Source organism: Lytechinus pictus, chromosome 14, assembly GCF_037042905.1.
Source record: "Lytechinus pictus isolate F3 Inbred chromosome 14, Lp3.0, whole genome shotgun sequence".
Classification (NCBI taxonomy): domain Eukaryota; kingdom Metazoa; phylum Echinodermata; class Echinoidea; order Temnopleuroida; family Toxopneustidae; genus Lytechinus; species Lytechinus pictus.
In genome coordinates, this window is record NC_087258.1 from 9,676,078 (window position 1) to 9,695,677 (window position 19,600).

Here is a 19,600-nt window from a genome sequence, read left to right on the forward strand (position 1 = left end):
CCTAAAACACTTTAATATTGCAATCCTTTTTGCACCATAAAATAGTAACACAATTATGTTTGTAATGATGAAGTGTTTTTGTTGTTGTTGGCTTTTGTAAGCATAACCCGCTTGTCAGTGACAGACAGGAGGAGGGAGGTGGGGGATAATTTCATATCAGCCAAATGAATTATACACACACGTAACAGTGTGTAGGTGTGTATCCTATGCACTATAGTTTGTATAAAATGAATGTGATGGATGCTAATTATGCACTGCAAAAACTCTGGTGTTGATTTAAGACCAGCCCGGAATCTATATATGTCCACACCAGAGAAGTGTTAAACAACACCAGTTTCATTTTGGTCTAACACCAGAAAGGTGTTTATACAACACCAATTAGCATTAAGACAGCATCGGTTTGATTCCAAACTCGTGTTGTTTCAATACTTCTCTGGTGTGGACATATATAGATTCTGGGCTGGTGTTAAATCAACACCGGAGTTTTTGCAGTGTGGGATATAGGGCAAAACTTTTTCTTAAAAGTTGAGAGCTAGCAAAAAAATGACCTTTTCAGATCTAACTTTGACATGAAATTCAGAAAATCATATTTCACTGCTTTTGCTTCTCTATGCTTTTTCTTAGTTGTGGAACTTTTTTAGGGGCCGGGGGGGGGGGGGGGGGGTAAACATAGCCTATGTAGTACGTATAATATCAAATATAAATTTTAGTCTGCGTACACATACCCTCCCACCTTTTTGTTATATACATATTATATATGAAATAAGAACGAGCGAAGCAAGCCAAAAAAAAATCAAAACTTCTGGCTTGAATATATATCATTATAATTATGATGATAAAAAAACCCGATAATAATATTGGGGATAACAATGATAAGTTAATATCATAAAGATAATATCATTACAATTTTTTTTTTACTTTTTCCAGCTCGAAACTGGGGGGGGGGGGGGCATAATCCCACACTGTAAAAACTGCGGTGTTAAAACTGACACCAGTTGGTGTTAATAGAGGACCACACCCCGATGTGTTAAAATTACACCCTAGAGATTAAAAATAACACCAAAGCGTGTAAATGTAACAACCAAAGGTGTTGTAATGACACCTATAGGTGTAAAACTAACACCACCAATTCAACACCAGTGTAAAATAACTGGTGTGGTCCTCTTGCTGTGCAACTCCACCCCCTATGCTACGCCCCTGATTATTTGTTGTATTCGTTTTTATCAACTAGACCTACATTAAGGTCAATGTTCATAATATTATGAGTTAACTTCGATCGTAGGGTTAAATAAAGTTCTGGTAGCCTTACCGGGGGGGGGGGGGGGGGAGATACTCGTCGTATAATGGAATACAGAGATGTGCCGCTCTAGTAACTGTTTTGGTTTGTAAGATTACGAAGAGACTAGAACATGTCAAGGGGGAATCCAACCCAAATAAAATAATGTTTTTATAGGAAAAAGACAATTCAGACAAGTCGATAATGCTTGAACGATATCGGACAAACAATAAGAAAATTATAAATTGTTAAAAATTATATCTATCTGTATTACAGTTTGATTACTTATCCAGGGGAATGTGTACTTTTTTAGGGGAATGGGTACTTACTAAGTTATAAGAAAACCACAAATCCCTGATAGGTAAATACATAATGGGCTATGGGAAAGTTGTTCTTACACTTGTCATAATTTGCTATACCTCGTTGTCATGTTGAAATTTACAGTCTTAGGGATCAACCCTCTTACTGCTTGTCCGATTTCTTTCACACTTTCACCACTCTGTTTGATTTATTTTCACCCCTCTCACCTCTCTAGCCTATTTGGAAGACAATAAAAGGGTACACTCTTCTGCCAAGATTACCATTAAAGGGGCACTCCGGACTGAAAATATTTATATTTAAATAAATGGAGCAAAATTCATTTAGCGAAATGCTGAAAAATCTGATATCAAAATCTGATAGCAAATAACTAAGTTATTGCATTTTTAAAGTTTAGCATTATAATGTGAAAACAGTAATATGCACGTCGTCATCAATATTCATCAGGTGGCCCGATGATGTCACATCCCCATTTTCCTTTTTCTTTTGTTATTACATGTACATGAAATCATTATTGTTTCATTATTTTATACAGTCATGTGTGAATGATAATAATGCATCCCTTATGTTATAATGAAATACGTCGCAGCAATGAATATCTAATGCACTAAATCAGTTGTCAATCCATAGTTTTAGTTCTTGGAGGAAAAAAAATGAATAAACCTAATTTCATACAATAAAATACAAACGAACAAGTTGGGATGACATCATCACTTTGCTCATTGAATATTCATGAAGACATGCCTAGAACTGTTTCACCGGAATAATGCAAGACTTTAAATTCTAAAGTTCTAAACTTTGTTATTCCTTGTCCGATTTTTAAATAAAATTTGCAGCTTTTTGTTTGTCTGATTTTTCTTTATCTGTTCAAATCATATTATTTTCAGCATGGAGTACCCCTTTAAAGCCCCCCCCCCCCCAAGCTTCCCCTCCATCCCACCCCTAATCAAAGTATCTTAGATAGCAGCGGAAGAGTGGAAAAGAAGGCAGAAGGGGGAATTTGAGGTAATACCAGGTTCCAGGCCGGGGTAACTTTGAATGCAATTTCAGCCGACAGGTGGTATACTGTCATGTCGTCAAGGTATAATTGGTCGAAAGGTAAAACTTATTTCATTGGCTAATAGTAAAATTGGCCTTTGCATCAACCAATTAGAACACTGTTCTCATGCGAGTCAATAATCATTTGCGACGATGGCGTCCGTGTCGACCAAAGGCCAGCGGTACATCGGCGAAACCAGAAATCAAATCCGACACGGTAAATTAAATTTCCTTAACATTATTTGGGTGTTCCTTGTGAATATTTATGAATGATGTGTGGTCGATATGTTGACTGTGAAAAATTATTGTGTTATGTCCAGAATGATGATAAAATTGATTGTGACTTGCGGATCGCAACCCCACTCATTCACCTGCGCTGCGCCCCCAGCCCGGCCCGTCGACCGGCCTGGCCTGGGCCCACCCGCTGCTTACTGCTACCCGATGCTGGGTGCACTTTTTGATGTCGTGTGCGTGGTGCCAGTAGTAGTATAGTGAGTGATTGTATTACCGAACGCGCGCAACATACACGTCAGAAAATAATTTCATACGCTCAAAACATCGCATTCGCTAGACAGGAATAACCGTCGTTTCTGGGGATTTATTCAACAATTTCTGACATTTTACTGTAATCCCCATTTACCGACGGTAGGGTGTACGTGTGGGCTCGCATGTGTTCTCATTCCCTCCCTTTTGTCAATTCACAGTCCAAAGTTTGATGTAATTTTACACATCGAATTTACAATCTAAGGATGTATAAACAACAAACTTTTAATTGATGATATTCTAACATTTAAATACTTTAAACGATATAGATGAAAAAGGCATGAAAAATATACTTTACCGATGTTTAATTGGGTTGAACACGATAAAAATGGTCAAAATGGCAGCCAAACTATAAAATATTTACAAACGAACGTCAACAATCACGAATGTGATATATCGATATTGCTTTCGATATTATACGATCTGCTCCATATGCGAACGAAACCGAAGATAAACGATACTAGTTATACTAGTACGAGTACTAGTTATAATCGCGATATATCGATTCGAGACATTAAGTTAATAATGACAATGACGTCATTCAAGATGGCAACTTGCAAGAAAAACCGTCAGGTCAGGTGAAAATGTCTTAGATGACAGATTTCTCAATCATCCAGAGGATTTTTTTCAATAACTCTGGCCCAAGGTATGCAATTACTTAAGTTATATATATTTCCCTGATAATGGAAACCATGAAACTTTCAAGTTTGCTTAAAAAACAGTTTTAAATCGCGATCTATAAAACGCTAGTTCACTATACGTTGGCTGTAGGTACGGGGCCCCATCCCCTTCAGTCTATGTATGGTGAGTGGAGCCAACGTAGTTCAGCGGAACAACCAAAATACAGAGACTGAAGCTTTTGGTCTATGCATTCGCATGCGCGAGGGTCCGAGCTCAGACCCTCGCGCATGCGAATGCGATGTTTTGAATCGGCAGCGAATTATTAATACGTGTGAGGAACTCCATGTTTGCTCTAAATCACCAATTTTGAGACTGATAGAAGCATGGAAAAGAAGTGAAACCTTGTGTAAAGTAAGAATATTAGTTTTAATTGTTTTTAAAGATCGTGATGTTGCATGACTTTTATATTTTCCCCCCATAAAATCCCACCTTTGTCGCTCGGAATATCAGAGCGAGTTCACGAGCTCGATGTTCGGGTAGGTGGAGAGTAGTGTAGCGGTAGTGAAGTGGAGTGGAGCCTGCGCGAACATCGCTTGAGCTATGTTACCTGGTGATCACCGAACAGTGGATGAATTGAAAGAGAGAGAGAGAGAGAGGGGGGTGGGGGTGACTTCTGAAACTTACTTTCATGACCAAGACAAGTCCAAGAATCATAATAAGTCCCAATTACAGGCAAGAAATGAAATTAAAAGGAGAGAAAAAAGAAAAGGAAATAAAAAAATACTACCTAGTCACTAGTGAGTGATTGTATTACCTACTGACCAACGCGCACATTCATAGGGCCTATGCATCAGAAAATAGATCAAATTCAATAATGGCAATTGCTTAATTCTTTGCAATAACCTTCCAAAGGGAATTTTAATAGAAAGATGATGAAAAAGGTCCCAAAACACGTTTTTGAAGCCTATATTTCTCAAAACAAGAAGACATGCTCAATAGGCCTAACTGATATGAGATTTTGTAAATTTCAGAAGCTGATATTAAAAGAAAGCTGAACACGGCAAAAAATATATCTTTATATTTTGTAGGTATCTGTATATTCGTGGTGGAAGTTTGATGCATTTTAAGAAAATATTGTGTTTAATATGATTGAGTTTATGAAAAGTGTTCTGTAATACAATCCACTGACATCAAAAGTGAATTTGTTTCTGAATATAAAATATTATTAATATAAAAATTAAGATTCCTATCTAAGATTAGATTTTTCATATTAAAATAGATTTTAAAAATAAAACTTTTGCTCCTTTTGCCGTATATCTGGCCCCCCTTAAGATTTTTGGCTCATTGTGCCACTGCAACACATAAATCTAGTCATCTACTCCAAAACTGTCTTTAGATATCATGGAAAGTAAGTAATGAATTTAACTTGAAGCCCGGGGGGGGGGGGGGGGGGGCGGGGGGGGGGGCACGCAAATATATGTGAGTGCCCCCCCCCCCCAGACTTGAAGTATGGGAAGAATGCAATTTTTTGACCAGAATGAATGAGTAGGCTTATCTATTGTTGGACAAGTTTTGGATTCTGCACATAATGAGTATGAATACAGAGAGAGACACAGGTCTATAGTATTTGTCCAGTTTGTTAAACCTTTTCTGTTACATTGCTTTGCCATTGAAAATATTTTTGTGAGGTCCTCTCGGGTGAAAATTTAGAAAATGGATCTTACAATTTTCTAAGCTTTTGAATTTGAAATAATGTGTTGTTGATATGGGTTTTAACTTTTAAGGTGCATACCATTCAGGTGTAATTTACGACTAACAATTACTCCTAATGATTACTCCTATTTTCTGTTTTTGTAATCAAAGGAATTAAAATAATTTATTTTGTCAAAGTGATTCAAACTCAAAGATAGCGACAGGCTGCTGTCTTTTTGAACAACCTGGTTCAGTACTTTCGATGGGTTTGCATTCAGCCTTGGACCAAGGCATATGATGATTATAGCTATGTGTCTTGTGCAATGTGCAGTTTTGAATTATCAGTATCAATTTCTTTTCAGGTTATGGAGTCTACAAATATTGCAACAAGTTTTTCAAGTATGAGGGAGAATGGAAAGAAGGCAAGAAACACGGTGAGTCAGTAGTAATTACATTAAAGGGGTAATCAGGCTGAAAAATAATGTTTTGAACAGATGTAGAAGAATTAGACAATCAAAACACTGATAATTTTATCAAAATCGGACAAGGAATAACAAAGTTATGACATTTTAAAGTTTTCATTATTTTGGTGATTCAGTTCTAGGCATGTCTTCCTTAATATTCAATGAAAAAAATGATGATGTCATATTCCCATTTGTTCTTTAATTTTTGTCTCGCCTGCATCATGATCAATCATGATTTCATATATTTACATAAAGTGGGGACAAGACATCATCAGCCCACCTAATGAATATTCATGACAATGTGCATACTGTATGACTGTTTTCACAAAATATTGCTATGATTTGATATTTAATAACTTCATTATTTGTTGTCAGATTTGCTGAAATTTTCAACATTTTACCTGATGAATTTTACTCTATTTTATTCAGCCTGGTGAACCCCCTTTAATTGTTGAAACAAGGATTTCACTTCAAAGATTCACTTACCAGTACATTAAAAAATACAATTCACCACACATACATATGGAATCATCAGTTCTTGTATCATCACAGTTATTGATGCAGTTTCAAATTTTATGTGAAACATGTGACCACACTGAGAGCATTCCTATAGCATCAAGACCGCTTAACTTGAAGTGGCTTTGGAAATCAGTTCAGGAGATTGTGATAAGGACACTCGCAAAGCGATCCTCTAAACTGGTTTTGCGAATTGTTTTAAGGGACAACGAGGGAGTGTTTCATGAAACAAAAAGTCATTAAATTTCTCTGACAACTGTCAAAAGCTACTGAATTCCTTGCATCTGATTGGCCGAGAGCAAATTAATTAATGAAATTAATTGAAGAAACCCCTCATGAAACACTCCCCAGTACAAGAAAGTAGATGAGATTAGGTCATAGGGGGTGTTGCAAGAAAATATTTGCAATCAATTGCAAATATTCTGTTGCAATTTTGCAAGTGATACATCAATTTTGACTAGCAAAGTAGATTACACTCCAGGGCCCCGTTGCATAAAACTTTTGCCGGAGTTTTTTACGGCAAAAAATCAGGAAACTACGGCAAAAAAAAAATTGCCGGAGTTTTCCATTGCATAAAACTTTGCCAGAGTTTTTTACGGCAAAACTTTTTAAAAACTCCGGCAAATCAAGTGGGGTTTTGCCGTAGCTCCTGTACCAACGGCAAAGTCCTAAAAACTCCGGCAAAACTATTTCAAGGCAGCTGCTCAGGATATGTCCCAAGTACCATATACAGTATTCACCTGTCTACGGCTTCAAGAATAATTAGAAGGGTGACATAAGCCTTGTATAGGCTACGCAATAAGGTAATTACAGAAAATTTCATTTAATTTAGTAAAAATAGGGCCTAGGAAGATCTAGATTTTAAGTGAAGTGGGGGGAATAATAGGTTGTGGTTTAATTTTTTAAAATTTATCAACCCTGTGACAGCTCAATAATAAAAATCTTCTAAGATAGAATCTAGCTCTAGTTTAGGTAAATCTTAATGATTATAGTGTTTTTGAAAAGTTATGCTGTGAATAGAGCGATGCAGTTGGACTAAACCCTTTAAATTACTCAAAACATAAGGCTTTAAAGTTGAACTTGAACTTAGGCAGTCTGCTCTTTTTCTTTGCTACCGTGACCTTTATCGTCAGAGCCTCCGGCTGGCGAGTTGGCCGCTGGTTCAACCTCTATGCGATATGCGACGATGTGTTGTTGGTGTACAGTTGTACCTCCTAAGCCGCCTCTTTTTTTGCTGTTTTTTACCATTTAACCATCTTTGTAAATCCAAATATTTACAAGTTCTATAAGACATACCAAGAAATACTACCCTAAATCACCTGAACTACTCAGAAGTATGAGCTAACTTTATTTTAACGATTGAACAGACTTGTACTGCAAGTTCAATTTTACGAGGAAAACTTGAATAGCAGTCAATACGGCCTAGTCCCACACTTGCAAAAATAAGTTGGAACTTCAAAGTAAGATTAGGACGCGCTCATTGGACATCTTAATTTCTCACCTTTGCCAGTCTCATTTTTCTTTAACAGGTCATAAAAACTGGGTGATGATTGAGAAGGAGGGGCATGCCGGAGGAGGTCTATCTTTCACTCAAAACAGACCTAACTTATATTTTTCTTCCCCGTCGCTCGATCCAAGACAGACGACGATCGAGCACGTAAACAAAAGGGGAAATGAAATATCCGACTGATATATTTATCAAAACTTACACTATATAGTACAGTGACCCGAAATTTGTGTGGATTCCTTTTTAATTTCACACTTGTGTCTACATAGTACATGTAATAAAGTAAGAAAAACTAGCCATCATCGAAAATCCCTGAACGGGGACAACTGAGAGATGTTTTATTTTTTCTTTGTGGTTGCTTTATAAAAGCCAGGAATAAAACTCAATTATTGATAACCTCAATGATGGGACAAAACTGTCCCCGAACATCTAACATACAATGAGAGAGAGAAAGAGAGATAGCAAGAGGGGGATTATTCTGGAAGAGGGGGGGGGGGGGGGGGGGTAAACAGCCTAGGCCTACACATTATATTTACATTGGATGAAAATATGTATATCCAAATTATTTGACAAGGAACAAATAATTAAATTCATCAATTCAATCACACCACCCCTCCTCAATGCCATTATTCAAAACATTATAATATTGTTAGAAAAAGTGGAGGAAAAGATTTTGAATCACATTTGTCCATAATATTTCAAAAAGGTTCTTTTTTGTTGTTGTTGCTTTCTTGGCAATGTTAAAAATATTTCCAAAATATCCAAATGAGCAATTTCATAAAACATAGATCCATAGTGTTGAAGGTGTGGCAATTATATGGGGGGGGGGGGGGGCGAATAAGACTTAATGTTTTGCTTGGTAATATTTTATGTAACAATCAATAATATTTTCCTTTATGGGCCAACAGGGATGGTGCAATTGTATTTTTATAGTCGGAGGCCAACCTAAAGGTTAAATCATTTTTTTTCTACTGTCAATTAAAATATCAGTCACACAAATCATACATCTCTTTCTTAATAATTCTTTCTTTTTCTTCCTCTTCTCTCTCCCTTTCTCCATTTTAAACAATTTAATTCTGAATTATATATTTAAAATAATTTAATTTGCAATTGAGAATGGGGAACACTTATCACTTAAGAACAGTTTTCTTCTCTCAATTAAGTTACGATCACACAACTCAGATGTCTCTTTCTTAATACTTTCATTCTTTTTCTATCTCTTTCTCTCGCAATTTATCCTCTTTTAAACAATTTATTTCTCATAGAATTATACATTTAAAATAATTTTATTTGCAAGCGAGAATAGGGAAAAACTTATCACTTATTAAGAACAGTTTTCTTTTCTCAATTAAATTACGATCACACAACTCAGACGTCTCTTTCTTAATACTTTCTTTCTTTTTCTATCTCTTCTCTCGCAATTTATCCTCTTTTAAACAATTCATTTCTCATTGAATTATACATTTAAAATAATTTTATTCGCAATCACTTATTAAGAACAGTGACAGTCAAAAGAACTCGTTATGAACCATTATAATACTTTGAATTTAATTGAAAATAATTTTTATCAAGTCATATTTTAATTTCAATGCTAACAGTATCCCATACCCTTATATGCGTATTGAAAGATGTGATTGAATGTTGACAAGGTCCCTTTTCTTTTAAATCAACATAAAAGTACCATTGGAAAACGTTTTGCAGATGGCGAATTGCAAGGCATCCTGTTGGGCAATGCAGGATATAGATTGGAACTATGGCTAATGACACCAGTGTGAGATCCACAAACAATGCTGACAGATCATATAACAGACTTGCAATATGAACATGTATAAATAAACTTTAAAACTGTTCTTGCACAGGGATTCCCATCAAGATTTCAGAACCTAAATTTTTATTTTGCATTGCAAGGCATTTGTTCAAATTCTACCGCAGTATTGAATGAATAACATTATCTTCTATCTACTGAGATGAGAATAAAGTTCAAGTTTAACTTTCTCAATCCTGAAGAATGTAGTCTTTGTCATTTTTTTGTTCAAAATTATGAGGCAATGACATCAACAACTTATGTCTAGGTCACATTTGCCAGCCGGTGGCATTATGGCGAGTCAAAATCAGCCATTTTACTCATCCTTGTACCAGCTTCATGTAGGTGGTTTGTATAGTAATACATAAAACGACTGATTTCGACTAGCCGTAAGGCCACCAAATGTGACCATGGTATATCTCATTTTCATATTACTTGCTAAAATATATGCTTTCGGAAATTTCCAAAGTTCAAGGTGATTTACTTCATTTTCTAAAACAATATTCAACAGGTTTCCAGTAAAAAAAAAATGCAGAGAAAGTTGCATTGTTTAATGTTACTACTGATTTCCATTAACAAACTGCTGCAAACAATTGTGGATAATTACAAAAATCAACATGGATGATTTTAAATGTTTGCAGCATAGCTTGCTGCATTCTGAGCGTCTCCTGCTGAACTTGCTGCAGATCCATGCTCCTGGTACTTGGTGTGCTGGTCATAACAGGAAGAGCACCTTCTCTTCTCTTATGCTGGGTGTCATCTTGGTGTCCTAAAAATCAACTAGACCCCATCTACCCTGGATGTCAATGGTGCCCCGGGAACAGCTTGAGGTTCCGCCTCAACCTCCTTTTCCTCCTCTGGCTTCCCCATGTCCAGAAGCAGGCTGCCTTATGTGAAAGCTGCACATCAAGAAAATAATTTTTGACTTAACTTTAATTACATCTTCAAACCATTCCGCATTGATTTTTTTTTAATTGACTTACTATGATTCAACATTTTTATTTCATTTTGGAAATCTTAAATCATTTACCAACTCTGAACAAAAATCTCTCAATCTGGCAATAGTAGTTGAAGCTACTTACTATTCCTTGCAGAAATTTTCATGAGGAAAGAAGAACTATCCCCGTTAAAATTCAGATTTAATTAATTCAAAATGAATGATAGGAATTCTATGGGTTAGGGATAATTATTCTAGCTTTTAAAAAATCTGAATTTTTCATTGTAAACCAGTTTACCTATTTCTATAGGGAGAACCATCTTGTACAAATTTCAATCGAAATTATGCTCATTTCTCGAGAAAATGAATGAAAGAATATAGCAAAATTAATGAAATGATCCTTAGGTATATATATTTTCAACTTTGTTATGACTTTGTGTGATAAATCTTTTATGTAAAACTAACCAGTTGCTCAGATGCCCCAGTCTCTGTCTCCTGGCCATGGACCCAATGCTTGGCCTTGTCCCTCATGGCTGCCAGCACAATCTCCATATTTGGCTTCACTTTACCACCTAAAGATTTAACAAAGTGCAGTAATGCCACAATTATAAATGTTCTCCATGCAAACAGGGATCACAGCAGAAGGATCTTAAAAAAAAAACTATGAAGGGTGATTTTGACTCGCCTCACCCCAGGCGCAGATCCAGGAATTTCCAAAAGGAGGGGCACTTTTGTCCAGAAAATGTTGACAACCCCCAAAAAACTGGTCATCACTTGCATATATATACACAGTACTTTCAACAATTTTTTGGGGGGTGTACCCCCCCCCCAGATCTGTGCCTACCCCCCCCCCCCACAAACACAGGGGATCTAGGCCAAAGAAGAATCTGTCAATAACAAATTTTGAAGTCACTACACACAGAACTGTTCAGTTATGAAGTTTTCCACAAATGCAGCAATTTAATTACTGAATGACTGAAATAGACAAAGAATAATACTTGTTTTTTAATTAGTATTTAGCCGTGACACCAATCCTTAACCCGTTGAGGATCATGGGGGTACATTTGTAAGTTTCGAAATTTATGCATCCGCCATTGCAACATCAAAAGATAAAAATATTAAACACACAAATTTGCCAACGATCTCTGGTGAATTTTTACATTTGACCTAACCTGATCATTGTCACTCCCAAATATATATTTGCCAAGTTGAAGTTGAACCATCAAAGGGTTCTTTATTTATCACAGGAACGATGTATATTCAGGTGACCTTGATACCCTCAAAATAATTAAAGTATAATCAATCCTACATGCATTCTTGGACAAAGTTTAAAATCAAACAGTTCTTTACTTATCAGAATAATTTAAGAAAGACAGGATGGCCAGACAACCCCAAAACCTGTCCTCGGACCCACCTCTGATGGGTGGATGTAAAAAAATTCTAGATATTTTGGATTAGTTGCATGACAATTACAACAAAATAAAATTTAAGAGATAGTGATCTTTAATTCTTCTTGATGCATATAAAATATATTCTTTACTCTTATAAATAAAAATACATACCAGTCTTTGTCTGATTCCTAGCATAATCATTCACTCTTTTGTTAGATCACTCCAAGACCGCCTCAGGTTGGAGGCAGTCCGACCTGGGCAGCCAATAGCATCTCCACACAGGCTCTCTGTCTGGTTTCTGCAAACCTTTATTTAAAATGCAAACACAAACAAATCATAAAATAGGTATATGCTATATATTAATTGAAAAGACACTCTGCACTTTGTCAAGATTGTCTAAATTTATTTGACAAAAATCTCATTTCATGGCATATAATTAATATTATTTATCTACTTTGTAAGTTATCAAAATTTAAAATTGCAATCTATTAATGTAACTAGAGTTCAAATCAGGAATTTATAAGAAAGATGTGTTGTACTCTTTCAGTTTTATTCCATGAAAATCTAAATCAAAACTTGTAATTGTAAGAAAATAAGATTTCATCATTTCCAATGGACATATCAAAGACAAAAAAAATCAAAATCAATAATAATTTTCAAAGAATTGCAAGAGGTAATTAAATGAACTTAACTATTATTGATTCAGGTCTACACAATCACTAGCATAGCCAGGTGAGATTAGGTACATTTTCTATTTTTTTTTTTGGGGGGGGGGAGGGGGGGTTGTATAAATTAAATAATCAACATGAGGATTCTTACTCATTTCAAATATGCCTGAAACAATTTTTTTTCTTTCTATTCAAGAAGACGAAACCTTTTTTAAAAATTGTATTTTATAACTACTTTATGTTCGACATTATCAGGCAGTAATGACTTCTTCTTCATAAATATTCTTTTCACTTTGAGAAACTTTGCATCGAGATTACCAACATAAAATATAAGCCTGTCTATAAATACTTAAAATGGTAGCAATTAGAATTTTGGCTAATTTGAAATTAAGCTGTATATCTTACCCTTTTACATAGTGATTGCTAACCAACAGCCTTGTGTGGTTTCTTCTCAAAAAGTCACACATGCACTTGAGTTGCTCCAGTGTATATACCTCAACTATTTAAGCTGTTAGATATTGAATGAGAAAATAAATAATCCTATTAGAGAGTCACAAATTAAGACTAGATAAAGTCACACAAATATTTGCATTGAGATTACTTTCAGTATAAATTATCAAATGAATATATACTAATATGTTTGTGCCGGTGAATTAAACCATTACTAGGATAGGACATTTTGATGGTTGATTCCAATTGTTGGACTTATTACAGTGATTCAAACTTAACAGAAAAAATTAGCTCAGTACAAACTGGAAAAAAATATTTGGATTGATCATTGAAATTCCATTTCAGATGATAAATAACCTAAAGGGATTTGTTCATTTCTTCAACATAATTTAGATATGCAAATTTATATGAACTTAGAATATCCAAATTCCAAAACTGCAATTTTTTAATCATTTTTTATTTTCTATCTTAAACAAATAATAATCAATGATGTTATATGCAATTGAGACCAAAATCAAAATTCTAGCCCCTTAAAAAACATAGTAATGCATGTTAAATACTAATACAACAATCCCATAGTCTCCATTCAGCCCCAAAATAACATTATATATATGATTTGTTTCTCTGCAAGAATTTTTTTATGAAGGATTTTCAAGATTTTTACTTTAGTGGTCATCAGATCATTAATTTCAATTAATTGAAATAAATTGCAGAGTGTTGGATTATAACAAGCTTTAAATTGAGCCCAATTTTTAATCTCTAGCCACTGTATAGATTCACGTTCACTGGCGTACATTTTTTTTTTTTGTATTTAAAAAAGTGTAAAAAATTTGGATTGCTCAGTTTTTATTAAAAAGATTTGCCCCCTACGCCATTGTCAGTGTCAGGCCCCCTCAAAATTTTTGGCACATTACGCTAAGTACTGTTCATGATCATGATGTCGCAATTTCATGTGGGGTCACCTATAGCAGATCCAGGGAAAGGGGGTCAATTGGTACGACTGCCTCCCCCCCTATTTTATTTCAAATTTTTAAGGGAGAAATTAAAGCCACCATTCAGAGTTGTCAAAATTGTTGGATTGCAGCACTGCACTGTAGGCCCTAGTGCCAATTCGCGCCCTGTAGTACTGTACTAAGTAAAGACACAGGCTCTAGATCTGCACCTGGTAGAAGAGAGTCTATGCGCCAACCATTAATCTAGCTCTAGCTCTACAGCTACGCACCTTTTTTAAGGGCCTATGTAAATAGTAATACTAATAATAGAACATGTACCTCACTCAGCCTCAGGCATTCAGTCAGGGGCTTCACGGTGGAGCCCTCAAACTGATTGACTGAAGTCTCAACTTCTTCAGAAAAAGTTAACTTAGAAGTTAGATCAAGAATGTTGATTCTATGCCTAAAGTTAGATCTGAAAATTCGATCTAACTGTTGTTGTAGGTGATAGGTCTAGAATCTAACCAACTTCAATTCAACTTGTCTGACTTGGTAACGACCGACAGTGACGGTGCGGTGGTCCAAAGTTTGCAACTTTGGCTTTGCATTCAATTCAATTCTAACATGAAAAATTGATTTGAACAACATGAAATTTTAATTTACTGATACTAATCATAATGTAGAATGTGTGATCATAGCAAGAGAAATACGATAAATAAGCTTTCCAAACGTGTCGATGCAGTTGGTGGTTTCAGCTGTTGGCGCACCAAGTGCGACCAGCGCGGTCACATCACCATGCCGAAGCTCCGGCGGCAATAGACATGGCCGAGACGCAGACCCCGCAGGCGCTTGCGACACAAAAATGGAACGATTCAAACGTGTAAAAAAATCGTGAATCTCACTTTCACGGTGCGAGCACGGATTCAAAACAATACACAGATATTTTTGCAACTAATTAATCGACTTATAATGATAAAAATAGCAAATACCAACACATTTCATTTAAAAAATATCAAGCTTACCGTTATATGGAGTCTCCATGATTTTTTCAGCAGCCGCAGATACCGATCGCGATATCGGCTGATATCGGCGTTCATCCTCGTTCAAGTTTATTCAATCTTAAAAAACTCTGGCAACTTAAAAAACTCTGGCAAAAGTTTGCCAGAGTTTTTTTGCCATGAAATTTTGACCGAATTTGAAACTCTGGCAAAAAACTAAGGTTTTTGCCATAGAAAAACTATGGCAAAAATAAGTCTGGCAAAAGTTTTATGCAACGGGGCCCTTGTTTCAAGAAGCAGATTAGCAATTAATCACAAATTTGCAATTAATTGCACTGACATGCGATTAAATTAGGAACTAAAAATAGAGTTGCAATTGTTGCATGTTTTTTGCAACGACCCAATAATGTACTCTGGTTTTTCATGTTACCAAATCTCTGTTCTCATTGTTGTAGGGCATGGGAAACTTCTAATGAGTGACGGTAGCTTTTATGAAGGAGAGTTCATCAATGGGGAAATCGAAGGTCACGGCTTCAGGAAATGGGCAACCTCACGGAACACCTATTCTGGCCAGTTCTACAATGGAGAGCTCCATGGCCATGGGGTCATGAATTATGGTCTTGGTGGGTCTTATGAAGGGGAGTGGCAACACAATAGGAGACAAGGTATGTGAACCTTTAAAGTATCTTCCATTTTGTTCATTTCAAGAATTTTGAATTATCAAGATAACTTTATTGAAATTTTACAAAAGTTATGAAAACTTAAACTTTATATTAAGTTGAGTTTAACTCTGTGGTTCCACTTGTTGATTTGCAAGTGCATGTTGCTGTAAAACTGGCATATAATGATAATAAAAATATTTCATATTTTACCCAGGGTAGTCACTTCAATCCCGAAAACTGTTCTCCCAATGGGCCCTGCTTGATGATTATTTTATTATTACCCCGGCATATTATTTAGCCACATCAATTGGTCTTTCTCTGGTATGCTGAGCATAATAATGTTTGTTTACTTTATTTGTTCAGGTCATGGTGTATTAAAGCTTTCAGATGGAACCCACTATGAAGGATCATTTCATAACAACATCAGGCATGGTGAAGGGTCGCAAACATATGTGTAAGTATGGAATAAATGCTTCATGTTCTATTACTCTAGATTATGTTTCTATAGCACAAAACATACATTACAAGAGATGCTCAAAGTGTATACAAATAGTAAAAGTAAAGTAATTAATAGAATAGAAATTGACTACGGAAGGAATTAAATTTATCCTAGAACTGTAATACTTACATGTAGCAGGCCATTAAATTTGGGGTAAACTTAAAGTCACAGTATTTTTTGCAGGGGGGGGGGGAGAGTTGGGGGCACAAATCTACTCAAATGGCCACCCGAAGCCAAATAAATTTATTTCTGTTTTTAAAAATGTGTCATTCATTTTCAAGTAGAAGAAGTACTCACTGATGAGATGATTTACCAGTCTTATTTGAAAAATACTGATTTGATATGATCGTGATTTTTTTTCTTCATTTATTTGTGTCATATCAGAAATAAAGATCAATATGTTGGTGATTGGATAATGGACAGAAGACAGGGAAGTGGGGAATTACGATGCAATGATGGAACAATATACGATGTAAGTACAAAATACAGTGGTTTATCTCCTCTGGGTTGGTCTTCTATAAATTTGGTGTAATTCCTCTTTGGTTCAACAATTAATTTTTCTTGTACCAACTTGGACCTAGAATGGTCTAATTTCCACTTCATCTGCTTCTTACTTTGCAGAAATTGTTTCACAAACAGTTCATCTAATTGTATTGATCAATTGTTGTCAAGCCCAGCGCACACTCTGGGCTGCGTTTGCCTTAATATCCGATTGCAACAAAGTTGCCAATCGCATATCAGTGCAATCGCATTGCAGGTCGGCAACACATTGCAATGGTTCTGCAGGGCGCTTCATCTCATGGCGCCTCTTCTTTTGTGCGTATTTTGTCTGCGCTGCAGCAGCAACATAGTTAAGGACAAATCTGATTGGCTGAAATAAGCAAAATAGAAAGATTTGACAGGTCAAATGTCTGAGATTTGGTCTGCGATCCTACTGCAAACAAGCAGTTGCAATTGCAGCATGTTGTAGGTTGGCACACACTCTGTGATTTTGTTGCAATCGAATTTTAGTGCAATCGTGTCGCAGAGTGTGCGCTGGGCTTAGCCCAAAGGGATATAATAGACAAAATGGGTATAGCTTAACTGGGAATTATACAAAGTGGTATATGGGCTAAATGGTAATTAGACCAACCGGTTTTTAGACGAGCTGGGGAGTGTTTCATCAACATTTTTGTCCTCCAAGTTGTCAAGGGGAGCGTTTCACGAAAGAACTTGTTGGGACGTTTTATCCGACAAGTCCTGTTTTATCTGACAGTTTCCATACTATCAGTGCCTCTCAGCCATTCAGATTCAAGGAATGTTGTCAGATTTGACATCTTTGCTAGATTTGATTGGCTGAGAGGCACTTTTACTATGGTAACTGTTGGATAAAACAGGACTTGTTGAATAAAACTTCTGACAAGTCCTTTCATGAAACACTCCCACAAACTTGGATTAGACCGTGTGGGATGAGACCAAAGTGAAAGTAGGCCGAGCGGATGAAGACCATGTGACAAAAGAATAGAAAGAAATCAGCATATCGTCTCTTGGCTGTTAAAACCTTGCATCTCAAAATTAGAATATTTTTATGACAGCTCAGAGTAAAGCTTAATTCTAGAATGATAGCATGGGTAGCAGCCTTCTTCTGCCTAGAAAGAGTTCTTGTCAGGTATTGGGAGAATGTTTTCACACAATATACGATTGCCACCATTGCCATATTTGTGAAATACAGCTTTTTCTAAGCTTCCCTCTAAATGTTCAAATTTTGAGATACAAGGTTTTATCAGACCAGCCACGATTTGTAAATGAATGTTTTTAATTTCTTGAATTTCTAACAGGGTCAATGGAGGAATGATATGTTTAATGGCCAAGGGACCATGATTCACTGTTCAGGGATGGTGTATGAAGGAATGTGGATCAATGATAAACCCGCACGTAAGTTACTCTTACAAGCTTGCATTCCATCGCAAGTCCATTTTAGGTTCCCATATCACACGTAAGACTAATGCCTAGTTTTTAGGAATGCAATAGATCCACTGCTCAAGGAATGAGGATCAACAGTAAGCCTGCATGTAAGTTACTGGCAATGCAAACATGTGTGCAGATGTCTGGCAAAAAATAAATAAATGAATAAACAAAAGTGCATAAACCCCCAAAACTAAGTGCAGTGTTGCAATCCTCAGATGAGTGAAATTAGCAGTTATATGTAGGGGAAGGTGGGGTAAGTTGTGACACTTTTTGCATTTTGCATGTTAGAATTGATATGACTAATAATCTTGCCGAAATAAGTACCTTGCCTTTAAATTTGATTCTTGGGAAATATTTTTCACCTATATGTAACTTTCTACCCCCACACTGAAAGTCATCGTGACCTTTGAAAAAAATGATGTCAAATGGCTCAACTTGCCCCATCTGTGGGGTAAGTTGTGCCAACTTCTGGGGTAAGTTGAGCCACAAAAACTATGTACAAAATGTATGCGGGAAGAACCAGCATGTCAATTTTTTATTTAAAGTCTTTTTACTTGCTAATTCTCTATAAATACTAACATCCTCTAAAAGTAAAAGAACTGTCATGTGAATTTGCTCCTTTCTGCCTGTATATCAATGGCGTTTTAAGGTTTGTTTGTTTTTTATTATACATTACCATAAGAATTACCATGGCTCAACTTGCCCCATGTTGGCTGGCTCAAATTACCCCAGTCCGAACTTCATGAGATATTTTCACATCCACACATTTCTTATGCATCCATCATGTAAAAGACTATGACAAGAATGAGAATCCATACCTGGACTAACAATATTGTTCTTATTTTTTTATTATATTTAAAGACCTGTGTGAGTAAAAAGCACTGATCTATTTCACACTCGTTTCTTCTTTTTTGGCTGAAATCTGTATTTTTCCCTCTAAAAAAGTACTTTTTGTTTCAAAGTTGAAAACAATGTGGTGGGGTTAAGGGTTATGTAATGGGTCACCAATCCAAGACACCACCACAATGTCTGTATCATTCATTATTGGCCTGGGGGTGGTGGCTCAACTTGCCCCTATGCTCAACTTACCCCGCCTTCCCCTACTGTTTTCCTTGAGGAGGTAGATCTAACACCACTTTTTTAAATTCAATTCTTAAATAGGTACGAACTGACCAACGTCGTAGTGGTTCTCTCACTGACTTGTGTCATAAATAGCTATTCTTAAAATATACCTTTTGAGGAATCTGTTAATAATACAGAGAATAAAATAGCCTATAATATTTGTGTAGAGAAATTAAGAATGTTTTGAGTGGAAAAGAACTTGTTTAGCTGCATGG

General features: G+C 36.0%; 1 protein-coding gene and 1 long non-coding RNA gene across 4 annotated transcripts in view; one reads left to right on the plus strand and one right to left on the minus strand.

Moving 5' to 3' along the window:
• Positions 1 to 2,746: 2,746 nt before the first annotated feature.
• Positions 2,747 to 19,600, plus strand: part of LOC129276673 (MORN repeat-containing protein 1-like) — a 40,588-nt gene continuing 23,734 nt past the window's right edge. For all 3 annotated transcript variants that reach the window (XM_064109805.1, XM_064109806.1, XM_064109807.1), the window contains exons 1-6: positions 2,747 to 2,849; positions 5,851 to 5,922; positions 15,611 to 15,820; positions 16,181 to 16,271; positions 16,701 to 16,788; positions 18,134 to 18,230. In XM_064109805.1, coding sequence (XP_063965875.1) covers positions 2,786 to 2,849; positions 5,851 to 5,922; positions 15,611 to 15,820; positions 16,181 to 16,271; positions 16,701 to 16,788; positions 18,134 to 18,230 — 622 coding nt within the window. In that variant the 5' untranslated portion in view covers positions 2,747 to 2,785. The remainder of the gene's footprint in view (positions 2,850 to 5,850; positions 5,923 to 15,610; positions 15,821 to 16,180; positions 16,272 to 16,700; positions 16,789 to 18,133; positions 18,231 to 19,600) is intronic.
• On the minus strand, positions 12,279 to 15,247 carry LOC135156736 (uncharacterized). The gene is made up of 3 exons (XR_010295755.1): positions 15,180 to 15,247; positions 13,181 to 13,283; positions 12,279 to 12,413 (listed from the first exon to the last, which is right to left on the minus strand). It is a non-coding gene; the product is annotated as an uncharacterized LOC135156736 (long non-coding RNA).